General features: G+C 41.2%; 1 protein-coding gene across 1 annotated transcript in view; it reads right to left on the reverse strand.

Annotated features, from left to right (window-relative positions):
* PIK3AP1 (phosphoinositide-3-kinase adaptor protein 1) overlaps window positions 1-22028 on the reverse strand; it is a 125406-nt gene that overhangs the window by 93676 nt on the left and 9702 nt on the right. Inside the window, exon 2 of the mRNA XM_063102722.1 lies at window positions 20067-20483. Coding sequence (XP_062958792.1) covers window positions 20067-20483 — 417 coding nt within the window. The remainder of the gene's footprint in view (window positions 1-20066; window positions 20484-22028) is intronic.

A 22028-nucleotide genomic window follows, 5' to 3' on the forward strand; every position in this document is an offset into this window, starting at 1 on the left:
ACCAGAGAAAGGCCTATGGAAGCTATAATTGACCTTCATGATATCACTACAAAGGAACTGGATAACACCCCCTTCCCTGCCCCTACATCCCCAGCTTTCCTTAATAATCCAAATAGATCAGTCATCTATGTATTAATTCAAGTCTTTCTAAAATTTATTTATATTTTTGTACTGATTATTATGTGGGATCACAAATTAAGTTTACTACTTGGCACCTAGAGTGTTTTCTTTCTTTCTTACAAATTACTGTATTCAAATAATTAACAGAAGCATCTAGCAGCGTATTTCAGAGATTAAGAGCTTCCCTTAAAATACAAAAAAATGCTAAAACTGGGTTACAAGATGTGGTGATACATTTACATATTTACATTAAACCATGATTAAATCCAAAATATACAATGCAACCTAATTCTGCAACTTTCAAAAGATTTATTAAAGGGAGTTAGTTCTGACAACACAGAGCAGTACATGGGAACTCCAGCAAGAATGAAATGTGTGTCCTTCCCTGTTGAGCAGTAAGTCCCAGACGCTGAAATTAACCATAACAGACAAGTCCCACATGCTAGCTTAGCTCCTGAAGATTTTTGACAGCAAGGCCTGTGTTTGCTACAGAATCTATAATCCCTCCACCACGTCTAACACAGCACCAAGTCCTCACTAAACTCACTGAGTGGGTGTTTAATAAATATGTACTAATGGGAGAGCAGCAAGATCACCTGAAGCAAATATGGAACTGAATTTGATTCTTTATTTAGACCATGAGTGTTCTGAAAGCATTTTTTCTCAACAATTCAGGAGGTAGGCAGTTAATACATACTTGCCACTGATAATGACTGTGACTCTAACAAGAGAGTAATTTAATCACTCTGTTCTAAAGCTGCTTCAGCTGAAAGGTAACTATAATTAATACCTGTGCTCCAAGACTTCAACCAAACAGCCAACCAAACAGCATTTACTAAGCTCTCTGTGTGCCCACACGTGCTGGGCACAACAGTGAATCCCACAGAGTGACAATACGTGGGCCCTCCTCCTAGGGAACTTACATTCTAGCCAGGGAACCAAATTGGGATTCAGGAAATGGTTAGATAAACAAGTGTCACCTGTGGATGACCTCAAATGAGTTCTACAGGAATCCAGAAAAAGGAGAAACCATAGGTACCATAATTTAAATTAGAGGGACTTGGATCGTGTGTTAAAGCCTAGAGACAAAAAAGATACAGATTCCCCCCAGCCTGTTAAGAACATAAAGACACTTTACAGTATCCATAAAAGCACCCATACCTTCCACGCTATTCACCTGGTCAGCCCCAACACTGTGTGACTGCTTGACCAGGACTATTGAATCCCCTGACCACCCTCTTAAATACCAGAGACAGATTCCAGCAGACTCGGTATGTGCTGGTGTTTCATCCTCTTCCACCCAACATTGAGAACACAAATCACAATCAACTTGATATATACACATTTTTAGCAAAAACAAAAGTTCAACATGGACCCCAAATTGGTTCCCTCGGCCCTGTGAAGGGTAAGATGCATGGGCATGCCCAGGCCATGCAATTGAAAGCTACTGGCTTGAACACTGCTCTTTCCCCCTGGGCTTTGGAAACTGATCCTTTTATCTCTAGTAGAAGACTCTGATTAAGATCCCTCCTTTCAAGGAAGAGCTGTTGTCTTTTTTGATTGTGCATCTCCAGAACAGAGCCTGGTCCACAGTAGGTGTTTGAAAAATAGTGAATTAAGGGGCAAATCCATCTGTCCAGGCCCATCCCCTGAGAGCCAGTCCCACACTTCCAAATGTCCACTCCATGATGACTTTGGGTTCTATCATCATCATCTGAAGATCATGGCCTCTGAGAGTGAATACCCAACCTTCCCCCAAAACTGGCTTCCTCAGAAGACCACCATTTCTCTCAGTGACAGCATTCTTCCAGCCACCATGCTCAAAATCTTATCTTCTTGCCTCCTCTTTCTCTTTTCCCATTGAATCTCCCTCCTAAATCTAGTACACACATCCTTTGCTTTCCAATCCCACAACCAGCACTCACTGAGGCCCCAACCTCCCTCATGCCTGCATTAAAGACTTTGTGTACTGTCTCCCTGTGCAACTCAGGGAAGCATGTAGTAACAGACCCAACCTTCCTTGCATTCCTGGGCTATGTGACTCATCACTGCTCAATCCCTGCTCCTCCTGAAGTACACTTTGAGCCTGTCCATCATGCTCCGTCCCATCCCTATCCCTGCTTTATACTAAGCCTTGAGCCTGGAGAGGTGTCTGGGTAGGTGATATTGGGAAACTAGTAAGAGGTGACTTATTCACAGACATGGTTTGGAGCAAACCTAATGGGAAGGCAAGAGGGGACAGGGGATAGGGATTTGTCTTCAAGAAGCCTTTGCAGGGTAAGCAAACTCTTTTCTCTTCGACTTTATGTTTCTGTGCCAGGGGATTATTATAGATTTAGGGACAAACAACTCACCCATCCACCCCCAAATACCCTTTGGTGTTTCCACTGTTTATTCAACAGGCAACACTGCACATCCGGGCCCTTTGCTTCCTCCAGCCTACGTCATTCCCCAACCACAGTGGAGATGGGGCTTTGTGTAAACCACCGCACATAAATACTGATAGCAAAGGGGGTCAGCGATAAGAATCAAAGGGCAAGGATAAGATGTCAGAGGAACTTAGCACTTGATGCTATCTCAGTAAAACACTCGTGAACCCATGGGAGTTTACTACAATATTTCATCTGTGTGTAATGTGTGTAATATGTGTATAATATGTGCTCCATTTCTCTTTCTAAATTAATTAATTTTTCACTGATAAATAAAAATTCTATATATTTGTCATGTACATGTTTTGAAATCTGCATACATTGTGGAATCGCTAAATCAAGCTAATTAACATGTGCATGACCTCATCCATTTCTCATTTAAGTAGGATCTACACCTTTTTAGCTCTACATCCAACTGACATTGGGAGAAAGGCTGCCTCAAGAACTAGGGTCTGCCCTTCAGCTGGGCTGTTTCAACAATTTCTCCAAATGCCACTTTGACCATATTGCTGCCCCCCAGCCAACAAAAAGCCCCATGAGATAAGACGGGCCAGGCTCCTTATCTTGATGTTGAAGGACCCTCTCCCACTGAGTCAATATGACCTTTATACTCATGTCCCACCACTATTCTCCCAGACCATTTCCTTGCCCAAGTTCAAACACGTCCTGTGCTTTCCTGCCCCTTCACCTTGTCTATGGAGTTCCCTTGTACTGTGATATCTTCCCCTCTTATTCTCACCAATGCCTCTTAAAATCCAATCCTCTATTTCAATGTTGTCTCTTCCATGAAGTCTTCAACCAACTGCCCTGTCGAAAGTGCTTTCTTATTCTCGAAGTCTATATGAATGCAGTCCCACAGAAGGCGTCTTTCACTCTTATGAACTAAGCACCCTAGGTTACTTTCTCCCTCCATCCCATCCATAGCCATGCACCAAGTCCTGCTGGTTCTGCATGCTTTTCACCTCTAAAACTGTTCCTTCCTCTCTGTTCCCACTGCTTCTGCTCAGCTCAGGCCCACATCATCTGTCCCTTGAAAGAATGCAGTAGCTTCCTGCCCAGTCTCCAGCCTCCAGTCCTGCCCCCACTTGGCCACAAGACTGAACTTACCGAAAATCAATTCTGATCACGTCAGACCACTACTTTCAGTCCTTCAATGTCTCTCCATGGCCTTTAGCATAAAGCCTAAGCTGCTTAGATAAGCATATGGCTTTTCAGGACCTCCCCTCCAGCCTTCCCATGCAAGCTCTAGACCAGTTGTTCTCAAACTTTAGTGCCCATCAGCATCATCCAAGGTACTTGTTAAAAAATACATATTTCCAGTCCATTCCAAGCAGACATTCTGGCTCATTAGGTAACTGGTAGGGCTCAAGAAAAAGAATATTTACAAAAATGTGAGGTTCAAAATATATGGGGGGCCAGCCCATGGCTCACCCGGGAGAGTGCGGTGCTGATAACACCAAGGCCACGGGTTCGGATCCTATATAGGGATGGATGGTTGGCTCACTGGCTGAGCATGGTGCTGACAACACCAAGCCAAGGGTTGAGATCCCCTTACCAGTCATCTTCAAAAAAAAAATATATATATATATATATATGGGGAACATGAATATTTACAAAAATATGGAATTCAAAATATTTGGTTCTTAGGCAGTTATCCTGAGTATCACACTTTGAGAACACCTGATACAGACATTGTAAAAATGGGGCTGGAAACAAAAAACGTTAGAGAAGCCATTGAGTTTAGGGATTAAGACTAGGGGCTCGGGGCAGAGCTGGCACTCCCACACAGTACTGTTTCTGTGCCTCATCCACAAAATGGAGATTAAAAATAGCATCCATCTTCTAAATTCACGTGAAATGAGACAATCATTATAAAACGGTTAGTACAGCATTTAGCCCTGTAAACATTCTACAACTGGTGGTACTTTCTGCTGCTGCTGCTGCTGTTTTTATTGATATTACTGAGAAGTAAGCTGAAGGAAACCAATAAAGCGACGTGATCCAGGTTTTTAATTTACAGCGCCTCTGGGCTGGGAGGGACTTTAGGGTTACTTCAGCGTCTGGCAGATTCTACCCAACTTTAGCCTGAAGGCTTCTGGTGACAGGCTCTCTGGCCACCACTTCCTGAGGTAGCCTGCTCCGTTGTTAAGCCATGCCAGGTGTTAACATTCTCCCTTAAATCAGTAGAATTCTGCTCTCCCTTACCACTGTCCATGAATCTTAATTTGCCCTTTGGAGCATCATCAAACCACACTGTTCTTACTCCCACATAACACTCCTTCAAATGTTTGAAGGTAATTATGGTGTCTCTCCTTGGCATTTCCTTCTTTAGGAAGAGAACGAAGTACAGCAGGTAAAAGTCTGAGTTCCGTGTTGGAGCCTGGGCTTTTGACTCTAGTGAGCTGGGTATCCTTGGGCAAGTCATCTGACAACGCTCAGCCTCCGTTTCACTCCAGTTTCACTCCAGTTTCACTCAGTTTCACTCAGAAGTCTATAATTCCATGATTCACTACCTGCAGTTCTTTCCTCTATCCTCAGGCCCAGGCATGTTTCCAGATCCTTTAGTGTACAGGCAGATGTCTTTTGTGTTGCTTGATAAGAACAGTGACCCCACTTTTGAGAAATTTTTGATTCTTCCACATTCACCAAGTGGTTTGAATGGAAGCTGCCAAGATTTTAGAAATCCCACACTCCAGGCTATCGAAATGGGCCAATCACAGTCCTCTAATCCCCTGACCATAGTTAATCAGTCTAGAGTTAGGCACTGGACCCAAGTTCAACCAATTAGACCCTAAAGTGAGATTTTTGAATTTTGGACCAGACAGAACAAGGGTTTCTCTCTAGGGTTGGAGTTGGAAGAAGTGAGGTGTGGGAACTCCTGGGGGCACTAATTCTTCATTGAGATGACTCATCAGAGAGACATAGAAAGAGGAGGAGAGGTAACCTTATGGAATTCAAGTCCTTGGTTCCAGGTGTCTCTGAGGATCAACTGCAACTCTGCCCTTCCCATTGTTTGGTTAATTCCTCTTTTGCCCAAGTTAGGGTTCTCTCCTTACAAGCAAACAAGTACAGGGTAATAATTCACCTTTCTAAGGCAGACCTCACAGGGAGATAGTTCTGGCTTCTTAACTCTCACTCTGACCATCTCCCACCAACAGCTACTCCAGATGGGCGACTAGAGTCTGTGTATGATACAAGAAAGGCTGTCACTTCTGAAGATCAGTTCAAGACTGCTAGAGCAGTTGTACCACTTCACTGACTCATACCACGCATGTGGTCACCTCAGACCCCCAGCTCTTTTTCATGTAAACCATGAAATCCAGGCCTTTCTTTTCACCGTGCTACAATTATACAGTTGGGTTTGTTTTGTTTGGAGGGGGATGAGGTGTGGGATCTACTTGCAATAATTTAACATTTAACTTAGTTAAATGTTATGTGTTGGATTGGGACCTGTCGAGATTGTTTTGACTCGGGATTCCATCATCAGTGGCAGAATTTCCCAACTGGTCTACCAAATGGAATGGGTTATAGATGTGCCAGGACACTTATTCCTTCAGTTCTTTGCTTGGTGGTTAAGCTTGGGCCTCTGAATCCATGTTAGTGGCTTCCAACTTTGGCAACCTTATCATTTTCTGAGTATTCCTATTTCAAGTTCCCACAGTATGGTAACACTAGGGAGCTAAATTTTTTATAGCAGTATTTACTAACAAAAATGCTCACTTACAAAGTTGATTCCCACTTAAACATCTCTGCTTGCTTAATCCCAATGCATATTGTCATCCAGCCAGTCACATTTTTGTTGCTTTTGGATTTCTCCACAATAAACTATAAATATGGTGTGATTTGGTTTTACAGGGTAATTCTAGATTTTGCAAAAGATGCAGAATTTTAGGAAGTTGATGAAAGTGATATTGAAAAACCGTTTGAATCACAAATAAAGCTGCTGTCAGTTGGAGAGGTTACCAACTGAACAGGAGAAAGCCCATAGGATGCTGTCTAATAATCAAGAGTGAATAATAGAGGGCCGAGCCCGTGGCGCAATCGGGAGAGTGCAGCGCTGGGAGCGTGGCGACGCTCCCACTGCGGGTTCGGATCCTATATAGGACTGGCCGGTGCACTCACTGGCTGAGTGCCGGTCACAAAAAAGACAAAAAAAAAAAAAAAAAAAAGAGTGAATAATAGAAATACATAATGGTTAGAAGGCCTTGAGAAATTCATAAAAGTCAAATATGTGGTAAATTATATTTTAATACAGCTGTTTTAAAAAAAAGTCAAATGTGAACTAAGAAATGTTATATTGTTCTAGCACAAAATTGTGTCAGGAAAACATATTCGATCCTTCCTGCACAAAACCTAGTATGAACTGATTCAGTCTTTGTGTAGTTATGGAATTAGCATATAGCTGAAATTATAATAAAAACTGTGTTAATATGATAAGATTAATTTATTTTCTTAATTTTTAGTTTAACTTTTCAAAATGAAAGTACCAAATTTTTTTAGTATTTACTGTGAAATTTTGACCCCTGCTTAAGTGTATCCACTCTAAGTGACTTTTTCCCAGGATCAGTAGTCTTCAGATGATGAGGGCCTCCTAAGCTTCAGAGTTGCCATTGTTGCAGTTTTCATCCATTGCTCCTTGTCCTATCCACTGCAAGACCACAGAAAAGGTCCTGCCCCTCTGCTTTTCCATGTGAGAGGCCTTCCAAATTCCAATGGCAGTTTTCGAGTCTCCAATAAAACTCCTTTTCTCCATGACAAGTTCATTTCCTTCAACCATTTCCCATCTGATAGAATTTGAAATTTCTCCATTCATTCCATTCAGTCATTCAACCATTTATTGAGGGCCTGCTATGTGTTGAATACTGTTCTAGGTCCCAGGGATACAGCAGTGAACAAAGCCCCTGCTTGCCTGAGGCTAACATTCTATAACAGGACAATAAACAAAAAGAGTGAACATATGGATGGATGGATGGATGGATGGATGGATGGATGGATGGATGGATGGGTGGTTGGATGGATGAATGGCTGATAGATGGATAGATGATGGATAGATAGATGGAGAGATGGATGGAGGGGCGGATGGGTGTGTGGGTGGATGGGTGGATGATGGATGAATAGATGAATATCTGCATGTGCTCTCATCGATTAATCTCCCATTGAAATGGTAAACATTTCTGCAGGTAAGCCAACCAACGCAAAGTAGAGGAAGAGCTCTTCTCTATACCAATACTTGTGTTCATAAACCTTCATGTGGCATGTACTTTTTTTGGAAGTGACATTGCTCTGTTGACTCATGTTTAGCTTGCTTTCAACTAAAACCACCAGATCTTACAAATGCTACTCTTAAATATATATCCCTTTATCCTGTTTTTGTACAACTGTTCAATTATTTTCTCGGAACCTGCACAGAATTTTATATTGATCCTTATTAATTTTCAACTTAATCTTTAGCCTATCCTTCCAACCAACACACATTTAGATGAACAAGAATATGAAATATGCAAATTGTGGGAACATATTAATATATGCACATTAGTATCAGTGATGTCTACAAACTTAAGCAAAATGATAATTGTAAAATAGAGTGCTCAAATAAAGCTACTCTAAAATTTTAGACAGTCCTAATCACTGCTGAGAAAACGACTGCCCTGTCTGAACGCCATGGTTAACCTGGGCTCTAGGATACCATTAAATAGCCATGCATGCAACATTTGCCGTAACTGCAAGCCAGGCCTTTTCTTTTATTTTTCAAGATGGATGCTCAGGACTCATTCTCTCCTTAATGGATGCTGTAAGTGAGTATCAAAGAGGCCCCCAGGATATCCCAGGTCTGCTTTGTGAATGAAAGGGAGCTCCCTGACTTCTTCATAGCACTGGATACTCCTGGCATTAAGAAATTAATGGGGCAACTGTTTAATGCCCCCTCCCTCTATGACACACAAACTCCACTACAGCAGGGGTTGAATCTGACTTTTTCATCAGGTCTCCTCAGGATCTTGCCTGCACCCATGGCAGGCACTCCAGAAAGCTCAATGAATATTTGCTGAATATAAACATAAATTAACAGTCTCATCTCTGCCACTAACTGTGTAACACTGGGCAAGTCATTTAACCTCTGCGTCCCACTTTGTTCATTTTAAACTAAAGGGGTTGGGCCAGATGATCCCAAAGTGTCCTTTTCTAATGTTAATACCCTGTATCTCCATCTTGTTGACTCACTGGCTTCCTGTCTCAGTTGTCCCATCTGAGACTGTAAAGCTAGATTGTTCCCAGAATGTGGGCAAATTTTAATCACATGAACACCCTGGACCATGGGAAAGATTGGGGCAAAAAAATCTTGAGGAATTTATATAACCTATGAGGATTCTGGACTCAAAATAACTACAAAATAATAAATATTTAGGCTGCCAGATTATTGTACAATTATTTCAGTATTACATTTTTCCTGAAAAACTGCTAACACAAAAGTACTTTACGATCATAATTGGAGACCTCTGGTGACAAATCTTTGAGAAATTATATTCAGAAAGTTTTAGAAAATGAAAGGGGGAACCTGGTCAGAAAAAGTAACAGATTGGCTTTTTTTGGAATACAAAGTACCACATCCTGCAACAGAAATGCTTCCCTATATCTTACATGCTCAAAAAAGAGTCAACAGCTAACACTAATATTATTCTACTTGCTAATTTTGATGACTGTCCCATCTTATTGCAAGCTTTAACCATAGCTACAGGCTCAAACATTAGCCTTACATGTAAAAGGAAACTTATTTTAGTCCAATTTAAAAGTAGAGCATTTTCATCATCAGCCTCCCCCTCCATTTCCTGTGTTATCAGATGTTAGAGCCAGCAGTCTGTTTGTGAAACTGGCAACTTGGTAGACAAAATATTCATGTATAACCAGCATTATTTTAAATAAGAATCTAGAATAGGTCTAATCTTGTGAAGATTATGGGAAAGATGCACATATTCAGAAAGCATAAACCCAGAAGAAAAAGTACCAGGGAATTCCCAAAATGACTAAGCCAATTCTACAGGTTTTCTCCAAACTCTATAGATTTCTTCACTTCAATGATTTCCTTTAAAAATGGACACGCCCAATTTAATCTCTGTTACCAACAGACCAAACACACCCCCAGCAGCTAACAATTCCAGTTGTCAAGTAGCTTCTGTAATGACATACCCGATGCTTTTGTGGGACAGGTTGTCATATCTGGTACATTTTCAAGTATGGACACAGGAAAAATGATGTACTCTGTAGACCCTGTCTTGCTGTGAATGAACTTGGAAAGTCTTTTTCTGTTCAGAAACACCCTAACTATGTGACCCAAGACAAACCTGCTCCATGGAAATGGCTGAAAATCCAAATGGCATCAGTAGTGTCCCTTAGATCCCCTAAGTAGGATGCTCATGGGAAGGACGTCTTTTTCTCCAACTGGGACATTCAAAATGGGCCCAAGAGTAAGGAAAATGCATAACAACCCATGGATGTACCCACGCATCCAGTAATCTATCCATCCATCTACTATTTACTGGGCACCCACCGCACTTTAAACATAGTAAGTGGAGATGAGTACAGTATTGCTTTGTTAAACATAAACATAGTGAAACATTTTTTTAAAGTCTCCAAGTGTCTTTTTCTCCATAGAACAGGCAATTTTTATCAATACTGATTTTGTTCATTTCTCTGTGTCTTGGAAAAACAACTGTCCTCTGTTTAAATCTAAATTTTACCAAACTGAATAAAATATGAAAATTTCCACCCAGAAGTCCATATGACAAGCCTACTGTGGTTTCAATAACTTCTCCAATGGACAGATTAAGAGTCATTTTCAGCATTAAATATCCTATTTCCTGGGCCATCTCAGACATACTCTTGGTCATGTGAATGGCTTGTGGAAACTAAATTGAAAGCTGTGAAAACATCCTGTAATAATAGGGAAATTAACAGACTCATTCTGTCATGCACATTTGCCCCCATTTCCCCTTCAACCATTATCTTCCTAGGAACCCACATGCATAAATCTTCACGGAGACCGTAATAAACAGTACATGTAGAATGTTAAATACATACATTCCTTCAATCCTGCACAGACAACAACTTAATGCTATATTCTCCAAAGACTGAACTTCAGCTAATGTGCATAAATAAAAAGCTATTATTAACGTGTCCTTTAAGGTTTTGTTTAAAATTGTGTTATGAAGGATAACTTGTTAACTGTAATAAATACATTATACCTTAATGAGATTGGGAAAAATACCAGATCGAGACTCAGCAATGAAATGCAAGGTATATAAAATTACCCATAGCTGGAATCATGGAATTTTGTAGCTATAAATGTCTGAGAGGTCAACTTGTATTCACCTCCCCCAGCACGTTAAAGAGGACAAAAAGTGATCCAGAGTAGCCAAGTGACTTATCTAAGGTGGCACAACCACTTAGTGTCAGTCTATGAAATATATACCCATATTCTCTTACTGCTTGTCATAAAGATTGTAGCAACCTAAGAAGACATCAGTCCAAATTTGACTCTCTACAAGCATAAAAATATGACTCAGAGATAAGTAGCTCTTCCCTCTTTATAGGCATCAGCACAACCGAGTGAGTGACAGTGCAGACATTACAGCAAGAATACAAACCAATGCCATGTCACTTCCCCTTACCAGAAAGACAACCTAATGAGGCCCAGGAAAAAGGCCAGGAGTATGCACAAAGAAACTTAACCTAAAACTCAACCTACTTGGATCAGCTGTGTGCAAGCCTAACACCCTCCTCCATATCCATAAAATCCCCGTGACTCCATCATTTTTCTCTTTTTAAAATTCCTAACTGAAGCTAAAACATGCACATGGAAAAATTAAAACATTGAAGAAACATATAAAACAAAAAGTTCAAAATGTTCTTCACCCACCCAAAGGTAGCCACTACCAAGAGTTTCTTGTGTATCCTTCCAAGAAAAAAAGTTATGCATATACCAGCATAGATATATTCTTTTTAAAAACATACCTAAATAACATTACACTATACACACTTTTCTACGTCTTGTTTTTTTTCCCTTAATAAATCTTGGTAGATTTTACATCTCAGTACAAAGAGAACAACTTGTTTCTTTCTGAAGTCTGTGTGATATTCTGATGCATGGATATAACAATAATCTATTTAACTGGGCCATGACCCAAATGTGACTTTTTGAAGGACAAACAAGCACCCTGGTTTGATTCTGTATTCATGAGGACTGCCAGGAGCTCAGTCTCTCTAGTTCAGATAGAAAACTCATCATTTCAAGGACAGAAACCCTGTTGAGATCAAAGCTAATTTTGTCTCAGCTGACACCGTACTCTGGAGCCTGGGAACATAGCTAAACAGGTGACAAAATATAGAAAGGGATAAAGAAGGGAGAAGTGGGGAAGAAGAACAAGAAAAAAGAGATGAAGGAAGGAAGGAAAGAAAAAGATAAAGTCGTGGTACACAACACACCAGCACCTGGCCAATGCTCGTTCAATACTTTTTGAATGACTGACTGAATAGATGAATGAATGAATGAATGAAGAAAACAGGATAGGCATATTTTTAACACTTCATATATTAAAATATTAACTGATATATCGCTACGATTCTCTGAAAAGTAAACATTCTTTTGGAGCTGCACTGTCCAATATGTTAGCCACTGGCCACATGTAGATATTGAACATTTGAAATGTGTGCTGTCTGTAAAATACACATTAGATTTCAAATACAGGGGGAAAAAAAGATGTGAAATATCTCAATAATGTTTATACTGATTATACGTTGAAATGAGAATATTTAAAATATATTGAGTAAAATGAACCATATTATTAAAATTAATTTCACCTGCTTCTTTTTATTTTTTTATCTTACTGAAGCTACTAGGAAAACTTCCATTTCACTCACAACGTGGCCCACTTTATACATTTTTTGGATAGTGCTTGGTTTAGAATGCAGACACCATTATAGCGGTGCCTGTATCTTTCCCTGTTTTGTCCCAGCACCCAGTACAGGGTCTTGAGAATAGTACATGCCCAGTAAATATCATCAGACGAAAGGCTGGCTCTGTTATATAGATAAGGCCATAGGTAGTGTTGGACTATAAGACAGGAGTCCCTCGTCCTGATCCCAGCTCTAATGGAAAAGCAGCTGTGTGACTTTGGGCAAGTCATTGACTCTGCCTGGGCCTTGTTTTCATCATCTTTAAAATGGAGATAATATTAACATTTAAATGAAATAGTATCTATAAAAGGGTTTTGAAAGGATCAAACAGATGTCAGGTCCCTCCTGAGTTCTAGTATTCTCTTCTAGTAATAGTCCCAGCAGAAGAAAGATGCAAAAAAATACTGAAACAACAGGGTAAGAAATTAACCAATAAAATTCCCACATCTGATGTTTCCATTCTGACATATGTTAGAAAATTTAGACAAGACAGGTGCAAACGAGTCTCACACTAGCAGAAACTGCAGCATTCATTCCTCCCTCTTCACTGCAGCTCACCAAGCACAGTTGACAAAGGGACTTGCAGATACTTTCCTTGAGGGACCACAGAAAGTCTGATGTGAACGGGCAGGAGAAGGCTATCTCTGGGTGGCTGATGGAGCAGCAGGGATGGCCAAGTCTACCCCACCTGGCGCTCGCAGCTTTGTGGGAAGTCTGTCATCCCAGGGACTCTGAGGCCTCAGGGGAAATCTTCCATGGGTACGAAATCTACTGTGGGCATCAGTCCTCGTTAATTGTTCCAGGCGCAGCTGGCGGTGAGCTGCGCAGTTAGGAGTGGGAACAGTCCCTGGTTCCACGAGGTGGTCAGGGTACATGGCAGGGGAAATCCAAGTGACCTGGTCAGGCTGAAGCTTTTCAGTGACACCGGAAGGATTTCACCATCCCATGAGGCATGTTCCCCAAATCAAAGGTCATTTCAAAAGTGAAGCTATGAAGAAAATGTCCCTCAGCAGAGAGCATTTACAGAGGAGCCCTGAAGAGCCGACTGCAGAGTGAACTAGCCCACAGTAAAGAAAGGGCACCCCCAACAACCCACAGCCACCAGGCAGGAGGATGGCAGAACAGAAAGACTGTAGTCAATTTCCAAAGGTGCAAGGCCAGACTCGGCCCTCAGTCGCTGCCAGGTACCCAAGACGCCCCCCAAATCATACATGACTTACCATCCACGAGGCCACCACACCAAGCAGAGTGCAGCGACTTCCCCTTTGCTGGGAGGGTCTGACTCCTTTCCCCTCTCTAAGGGCTGCTGCCTGTGACGTGACTGGGCCAGGCTGTATGCCCTTGGGACCACTGCCCTGTGACTTGCCTGTAACAGCTCACAGGCCTGAGCTGTTGCCAACTCCTCTAATCCGAAAACCAAAGGACCCTACATCGGACATGGAGCAGAGCCCAAACCTGGCTGTGCAGCAGAACCAACTGCAGAGGCTTTTTGAAATTCATATTCCCAGGACCAATCCCCAGAGATTCCAGTTCAGTAGGTCTGGAGAGGGGACTAGGCACCCATGTTTTAAACGAAGCAGGGCCATGCCAATACTCAGCCTGACTCGGGAATCTATGGTCTGGACACTCAGGAAAGCTTCGTTTTCTCTGATCTTTTCTCTTCCACGAGCCTTCTTCATTCCTTGTCTCAGCGTGGAAGAGGAGGGTGGGGAGGGCAGACTTAGAGGAAAAGCAAGGCAAAGTGGAAAGCATTAGAGAGCCCAAAGGCACTAGATTCCAAAGTGAGATGCCCCAGTCCTTACACAAGTCACTTAGCCTCTCTGAACCTCAGTTTTCTCATTGCAAAATGGCAGTAAAACCATCTACCCACTGAGAGCTGCAGGGGAATACACACACATAAAATGCCCAATGCATTACACATAGTAACTACCATAAAAATCATTCATCTTATTATTAACCTGCTCCATGAGGGGATGAAGGGGCAGTTTTCCATATGAGCATCTTTGCAAGAGAAATTGCAAATGTAAACAATGAATTGAACCAGGCATTAAGGGAAGAAAAAAAATAAACTGCAACAACAAAAATTGCAGTGAGGAAGACGATGGATTCAGGTTACAATGGGACAACGGGGAAATGCTCAGAGCAGGGCTGTGACCCTATCTCTAGGGGCTCTACAGAGAGATGATTGGGAGGAAATCAACAGAGATTCACAATGATTTAGGCAGGAACGTGCATGAAGATTTATTGCAACATTATTTATAAAAAGGGAAAATTAGAAAGAACCTACAGGTATTTTTTAAAATTTTCTTATTAACATTCTTATTAACATTGTGATGAACATCTATTACTTTATTTCAGAAAAAAAATGTTCCTTTTTTAAATGTAGGAAAAGTTTCACAATGGAATATTATTCAGCCATAAAAAAGAAGGAAATCTTGCCATTTGTGACACTGTAGATGAACCTGAAGGACATTATGCTAAGTGAAATAACCCAGACACAGAAAAATAAACACTGTATGATCTCACTTACATGTGGAATCTAAAAAAGTTGAACTCATAGAAGCAGAGAATAGAATGATGGTTACCAGGGGCTGGGGGAGGGGGAGGGGGGCTAGGGAGATGTTGGTCAAATGGTTCAACCTTTCAGTTATAAGATCAATAAGTTCAAGGATCTAATGTACAGCCCAGTGACTACAGTTAATAACACAGTACTGTATTGCTTCCTTGAAATTTGCTAACAGTAGACTTTGTGTTCTCACTACACACACGTACACACACACAAAATGGTAACTATGTGTGGTGATAAATGTGTTAATTAATTTGATTGTGGTAATCATTTCACAATGTATATGCATAACAAATCATTTTGCACACCTTGAGCATATAAGATCTTTATTTGTCAACTAGACCTCAAAATAAAACTGGAAAATAAGTAAATAAATAAATTTAAGAAAAGATTTCAGAATCCATTTGATTAACTAAAAGCATTTAAAAATATCCCTATCGTTTTTCTTCTAAACTACAGTTTAATATTCAGATTAGAACATTCATATCAACAAGGAAAGGCCAGATATGGACATATTCCTCTTAATTTTTCCCTTGGGAACCAAAGGCAAAAATACATTATAATTTTGGGTACCATCAGAGCTTCTGAAACACAAAGGGCATGGTGAGGAATGGGGGAAGCAAGGAGAAAATAATGCATTTGAAGAAGCTGACAAGATCTCCACTGAAATACTAAAAAATATTGGGAGAATTAGATTTAGTGCTTTCCTTCACCTTCGGAACACACACACACACACACACACACACACACAAACAAAGAGTTGAAAATTTTTGAAATAAGATTCGGTATCATCCACTGAGTCCTTTCCCACACAGTATAACAGGATCTATTTTTGTATTCCAGTGAGATTTGCAGCAAAGAATAGAGCTCCAGTAAAAAGAGGAAATAATTTCTGTGCTGAACCTAGGGTTTCTCACTTCCTTATTTTAAAATAATCATCCATCAAGTCCAAAAAATTCAGAATAATAGTACAGTCTTCTATGCACTGTATTTATCACTGCAGACATTTTGGAACTAAACTGAATTAGCTAAAAGGTTCTGGGTAATTTGCCATTTTCTTAAAAAACTTATAATGATATATTACAGTGCTAGGGGCTGGTAGAAGCCTTCCAAATCATCTGGTCCAACCCCATCATTTTACAGATGAAGAGTTTGGGAAATAAACTGGCTGCTCCAACACACTAAAGACTCTAATTAAAACATCTGCTCAATTTTACGGTGGCTGATAAATTTGGAGAGGGGGGATGGGAAATAAAATAAAACTTCCAAATCCTCTTTTAGTGGAATAGTAATTATGATCAAGGGACCTATTAAATGAAGAAAGAGTGGGGATCGTGATCACAGTAGTACTCCCATCCCAATGTCAGGAACCACTTACATCTGGAAAACGGAGAGATTAAAACCTGCAGGAGCGAACACATGAGTCTATGAGTAGGGAGGGGCACAGGAAGAGAACTTAGGAACTCTACCTTGATGGCGCAAGCACCAAACACTGGCCTAACTTTATACCTAAACCGATGGGTGTCCCAGAGCGGCCCTAGTGTGACAGTGTCTCCACTTCTAGAAAAGCGGAGACTGAAAAATGGCCAGCCACAACAGAAGTACACAACCAGCGGCCTGACAAAGGAGAGGGGGCTTAGACCCTTGCTGGCCACTCAGGAGTCCCTGTGCCAGCAGCATCAGCATCACCAGTGAGCTTTTAATAAGCTCACTGTAGAATCTTAGGCTCCACCCAGACCCACAGAGTCTGCTTATTGACAAGATTCCCAGGTCCTTCTGTGCACAATAAAGTTTAAGAAGCATGTGTTTAGATAACGCAGCAGCAAAAGCAAGTGTAATTAACTACCTGTAGTCACTTTAATCTAATTTTCAAGAATAACTACCTTCTCTATTACCACCTCTAATCTTCAAAGCTTTCAATCTTTAAGCCTTATTTTAAACTTTTTAAGTGGCCTAAAATTTAGCCTAAATTTTAAACGGTTTCCGTGAATATCTCATTAAATAATCCTTTTTATTCCAAAAAGTACCTTGAGGTTAAGGAAAAAAATATATATATAAATATGCTGGGAGCTTTACCATTTTAAAGGGTTACATAGATTATAAATTGAGGGTTTTTTTTCTTGCTATTTACTGCTCGGGTCATAGTAGGAACACGACCAATATTTATTCATTTGGAAGCCGGAAACCCCACAGAGACCTGGTGAAGGAAGAAAATTGATTCAGAATAGAAATGTGTTCCTGGTAAAAAGAAGGACTTCATGTAAGGGAATTTTATGATTAAAAGGCTGTAAAGGTCACATGTTCCACCTATGGAGCTCAGTCCCTTTATGACACACCCCCAGTACACGCTCTCATGCTCACAGTGACGTGGAGCTCATCAGCTCCAAAGGCAACCTATTCCATCCTTACACAGCTCTAACTACTAAAAACCTTTTGCTGAAATTTGTCTCCCTGTAGCTTTCAATAACCCTACAATAATCAATAAATCCATAATTATTTGTCCCTACCATTAGTGCATCCCCATTTTCAATTACCCATTATGTTTCCTAGTGGGATTTTTTTTAACACAGTAAGTTAAAGAAACAAGTATCGTGTATTTATTTCTCATGGGACTGGGCAGCTTGTGGTAGTGGGGTACATGAAAATTTTATTTTTTGCTTTTATTTTGAGGTGCCTTAGGAAAACCTCATGTGTACAAGAGGAGTATTAAAATAAAGACAAACTATCACAATTTATAGGGAATGTAACTAAGGTTGTAACTATATCAGAAATCTAATTAGGGATAGTATTGTCCTTAAACACTGCTTTAACCCTTAGCTTTCTGGGAGTGAAAGCAGGTATAAAATGGGGCAAAAAGATGATGCTTCAAAAATGTTTAAGACATTTTAAATAATCTATGACTCACTTCTGGCCTTGGTGAGTCATAGATTATTAGCTGGGAAGTGTCTTAGATCAGGTCTAAGTCCTCCTCTTACAGAGAAGGAAACTGGAATTCAAAGAGGTAAAATGACTTGCCAGTATTGGGTATCTGGTGAGAAGCAAAGCCAGTTAATAGAGTGTCCCCACACCTGTTCAGTGCTCTTTTTGCAACACTGCCAAATTCTGAGTGTCAGGTTTGTTAAGAAAGTTTGTCCAGCATAAAAATTAGAGACATGGAACTGCATACTAGGCCAACTAAGGGCAATGGCTATGGGACACCCAAAAAGCAAACCCAAGCCATCCTGGCACAGACAGATACCTCAACTCTCACATTCACAAGCCTAATACAAGATAAAAAAAAGTTATATTGGGGCTATAAGGCTTCTTTCTTCCTCTTCGCTTTCCTATAATTCCATTTGTCCTTATATCCATTGGTTGTGGACTGCAGAGATTTCACACTAAACAGTTTCTTTCAATCTACCATTAAAATAATCCTCTTTCTGATGAGAGATTACTTGCTCTCAGAACAGAAACGCCTCTGTGAAATACTTCATTCTTTCTGAAACACTTGAAACTAAAGGCTCATAAGCATACTGAGCCAGAGTCCTCAGTAAAAAGTGAAATATTAGAGATCAACTTATCCAGGCACCTAATCATTGGATATAACCAAACAATATTAAAAGAATCTTGCTGATCATCTATTACAAAAATAACACCACTGTAATATCTTAAAGAACAATCTGTTAGAGTATGCAGTGTTAGGGGCCAATACATCCATGCAGCTCTGAATGACTGGTTGAGGGTCACAGTGGCCTGCCCAGGAAATCATAATTGATTGTTGCAGTGACATAAACTCATCTGCAGAAACAACCAATTATGTCTCAGTTCTTTGTAAGTTTGGGAAGATCACAACCCCCTCAAAGCAATGAAGCGCAATCATACAAAATACGAATTACGTGCTTTTTTCATCGTCGTGTCCTTCTAAAGTAAAGATAAGCAAATCCTAGAAAAATTACTAGTCCACGTCCCAGGCATTTCAGGTGAGACATCTTTTACATTAACACCAGATATTTATACTACAAAATGAACAGGGATCTCACTATGTTAAGAGATCTGGTCATATTTACAGGTTTAGAGCAGCTTCTTCTTGGGATAAAGCACCTAGGAAGCTACATTACCTTTGTAAGGTCACTGAGAATTATTAAATTCTTGATTCAGTTTATCTGATGGGATGGGGTGGACAAACCAAATTAATGCCCAAGTCACAGCAGGGATAACTGAGGCACAGCCAAATCAGGCCCATAATTATCCAGGCTTCCTTACTGGCATCAGGTATATAAGATCTCAAATGGCAAGAGAACAGAAGGTAAACTCACAGCCCACTCACAGCACCCCAGTGAAGCAAAAATAGAAAACAAAAACCGGAAGAAAAGCTGTGACATGTGTCCATCCCAGAGTATGTCTTCCGTTACTGTTACTCAGAGTGTATGTCACACTTCCTGGAGCCATCAAAGTCACTAGCCCCGGTAGAGAGGATCAGGGTTTTCCCCCTTTAAAAGGAGAAACGGGGCAAAAGACAGACGCTAGGCTGGCAGGAAATAAAGAAGAGGGCTGTTTCTCTAAAATCACATTATCCAAAAGTGACACCTTTCCAACAAAAACGTTAAAGTCACATGATATAAAATGGAAGTGGCAAGCAAGCAGGAGGTGGCAGTGGTGTTCCTATAGCCCCGCAAACTAAGTCTCAGCCTCTCACCTCCACTGCTTTCTAGGCTGGAGCTTGTGTCCTGAGTCTTCCAAGGCATAGAAAATTTTAGAAAGAAGGCTTTTGCCCTGGCACAGACCACAAGAGTTAGTGTCGTCTTCTTCTGCAGTCCAGGAGACCTAGCCTCTCCCTATCTCACGCCAGAAATAGTTTGCTCTGAACCAATAAATATCACCAGGTCTCCTAACATAGTGAGATCCCTGTTCATTCTGTAACATAAATGACTGGCGTTAATGTAAAATATGTCTCACCTGAAATGCCTGGGACCTTCGTCATTTTTCTAGGGCTTGCTTATCTTTACTTCAGAAGAAATCCTTACCTTCAGAAATGGCCTTCCTCACAGCTGCCACATACGTCTCGGGCTCGTCATCACAGGTGAGCTCCTGCCAGTGGGCCCAGTCTGGAAAGAAGCGCAGGAACTCCTGGCTGCCCCGCACCCCGCAGAGCAGCCGCACCACGCGGTGCGGTGGGTGGAAGGCCCTCTGCAGCAGGGGCAGCAGGGCCGGCCGGTAGAAGTGCTGCACCAGCTCCTCGGACAGCAGCACCACCACGCAGCGGGCACTGAGGGACAGGCTCAGGTCGTTGGCCGAGAAGGAGGCCTCGGGGCCCAGCCTGTGGGTCAGCATCTTCTGGCTGCGGACCTGCCGACTGGACAGGAAAAGGTCCTGCAGGTACTGGCACCATTCCTCGGCATCTGGGCTGTAGACGATGAGGATGTCGCATCTTCCGAGCACCCCTGGATAAGAAGGAGGCACGGAAGCATGTTAACACACCTGCTCCTTCTAGATGGCTCCCCAGACCCACAAGATATACCATCCAGACGAGAGGCCTGGCACCAACCACCCTTCCCGGTCTGCCTCCAGCATACCTGTCTAACCTCTTCCCCCACTTACAGTCTGTGTTCCAACCATACCAGATTCCCTGTCTTTGCCCATTCATATCATGCTGTTTTTTTTTTTTTTTTTTTTTTTTTTTTCATATCATGCTGTTTTAATCCTTGCACAAGCTATTGCTTCTGCGTGGCACGCTCTTCCCCCTACAGCCGATGCAGTATGGGATCATTACAATAACAATAACAATAAAAATAGCAACGGTAAGCATTTATATAGAGCTTACAATGTTCCAGGCACTTTTCTGAGCACATTGCCTAGTAAACTCATTTAATCTTCACAGTAACCTTATAAGGTAGGTACTACTATTAGCCCATTTTAAAGATGAGAAAACTGAGTTGTGGCAGGTTAAGTAACTCACCCAAGATTCACAGCAGCAGAGTCAGACCTTGAACTAACTGACTGGACCCCAAAACCTGGTTTTTTCCCAAATACAGTGGTTATGAGCCCAGGTCTGCGATCAGATGGTCAGAGTTAGAATCTTGACTCTGCGGTATATTAGCTGTGTAACCTTGGGCAAGTTACTCAAGTCCTTTAAAACTCGGTTTACTCATCTGTAAAAGGAAATAAATGACAATATTGATTTGGGTTTCATAAGAATTAAACTTGATATTTTATGTAAAGTGCTAAGCATAGTGCTTGGCATGTAGAAAACCCTCAATAACTGGTAGCCAGTGTCATTATCCTCACATTAATACAAACAATGCATTGATGTAAATGGTAATTGTAGTTGAATTACTGCTTTGACCTACACAATACTATTTGTAAGGTGTCCTTCACCACACCTGGTCCATGATATAGGCTTTCTTTTTCATCTAATAAAGCACAGATGCCAGAAACAGAGTCAAAAAGGGATTTGGGGGATCACTTGGCCCAAACTCCTCATTTATAGATAAAAGAAACTCTTTCTATGGGAAGATTAAGAGACGTGCTCACACGTACACTCAGAAAAGTAAAAGCAGATCCCGGACCAACACTCAAGTTGGCCTTGGGTTCCCAGCCCCGGCTGTCTCCCGTCAGGAATTCTGTTGAGAAACTTAGGAGTAACTAGTCATATCTGTCAATTACCAAAGTTCACAGAAGCTTGGCTCTTAACACAGCTGTTACCACTGTTTTGGGGGCTGTCTCTCCACTAATTCAACAAACATTGTTCTGTGAGTGATTTGGAAGGAGTGACCACAACCCCTTCCAAATGTATGTGCTGAGGTACATTCCTTCTATACCTAATTTCTTGAGAGTTTTTATCATAAAGGAGTATCGGATTTTATTGGTGTACATCCATGTACCATACAGTGCAATAGGATCCCTCCTCTCCTTCAGAGAAGCAAGCTGATCACTTTGTGAAGCTTAAGAACCATCAAAGTTGTGGATTTTCACAATTAAGTACCAGC

Source organism: Cynocephalus volans, chromosome 7 (assembly GCF_027409185.1).
Source record: "Cynocephalus volans isolate mCynVol1 chromosome 7, mCynVol1.pri, whole genome shotgun sequence".
NCBI lineage: Eukaryota > Metazoa > Chordata > Mammalia > Dermoptera > Cynocephalidae > Cynocephalus > Cynocephalus volans.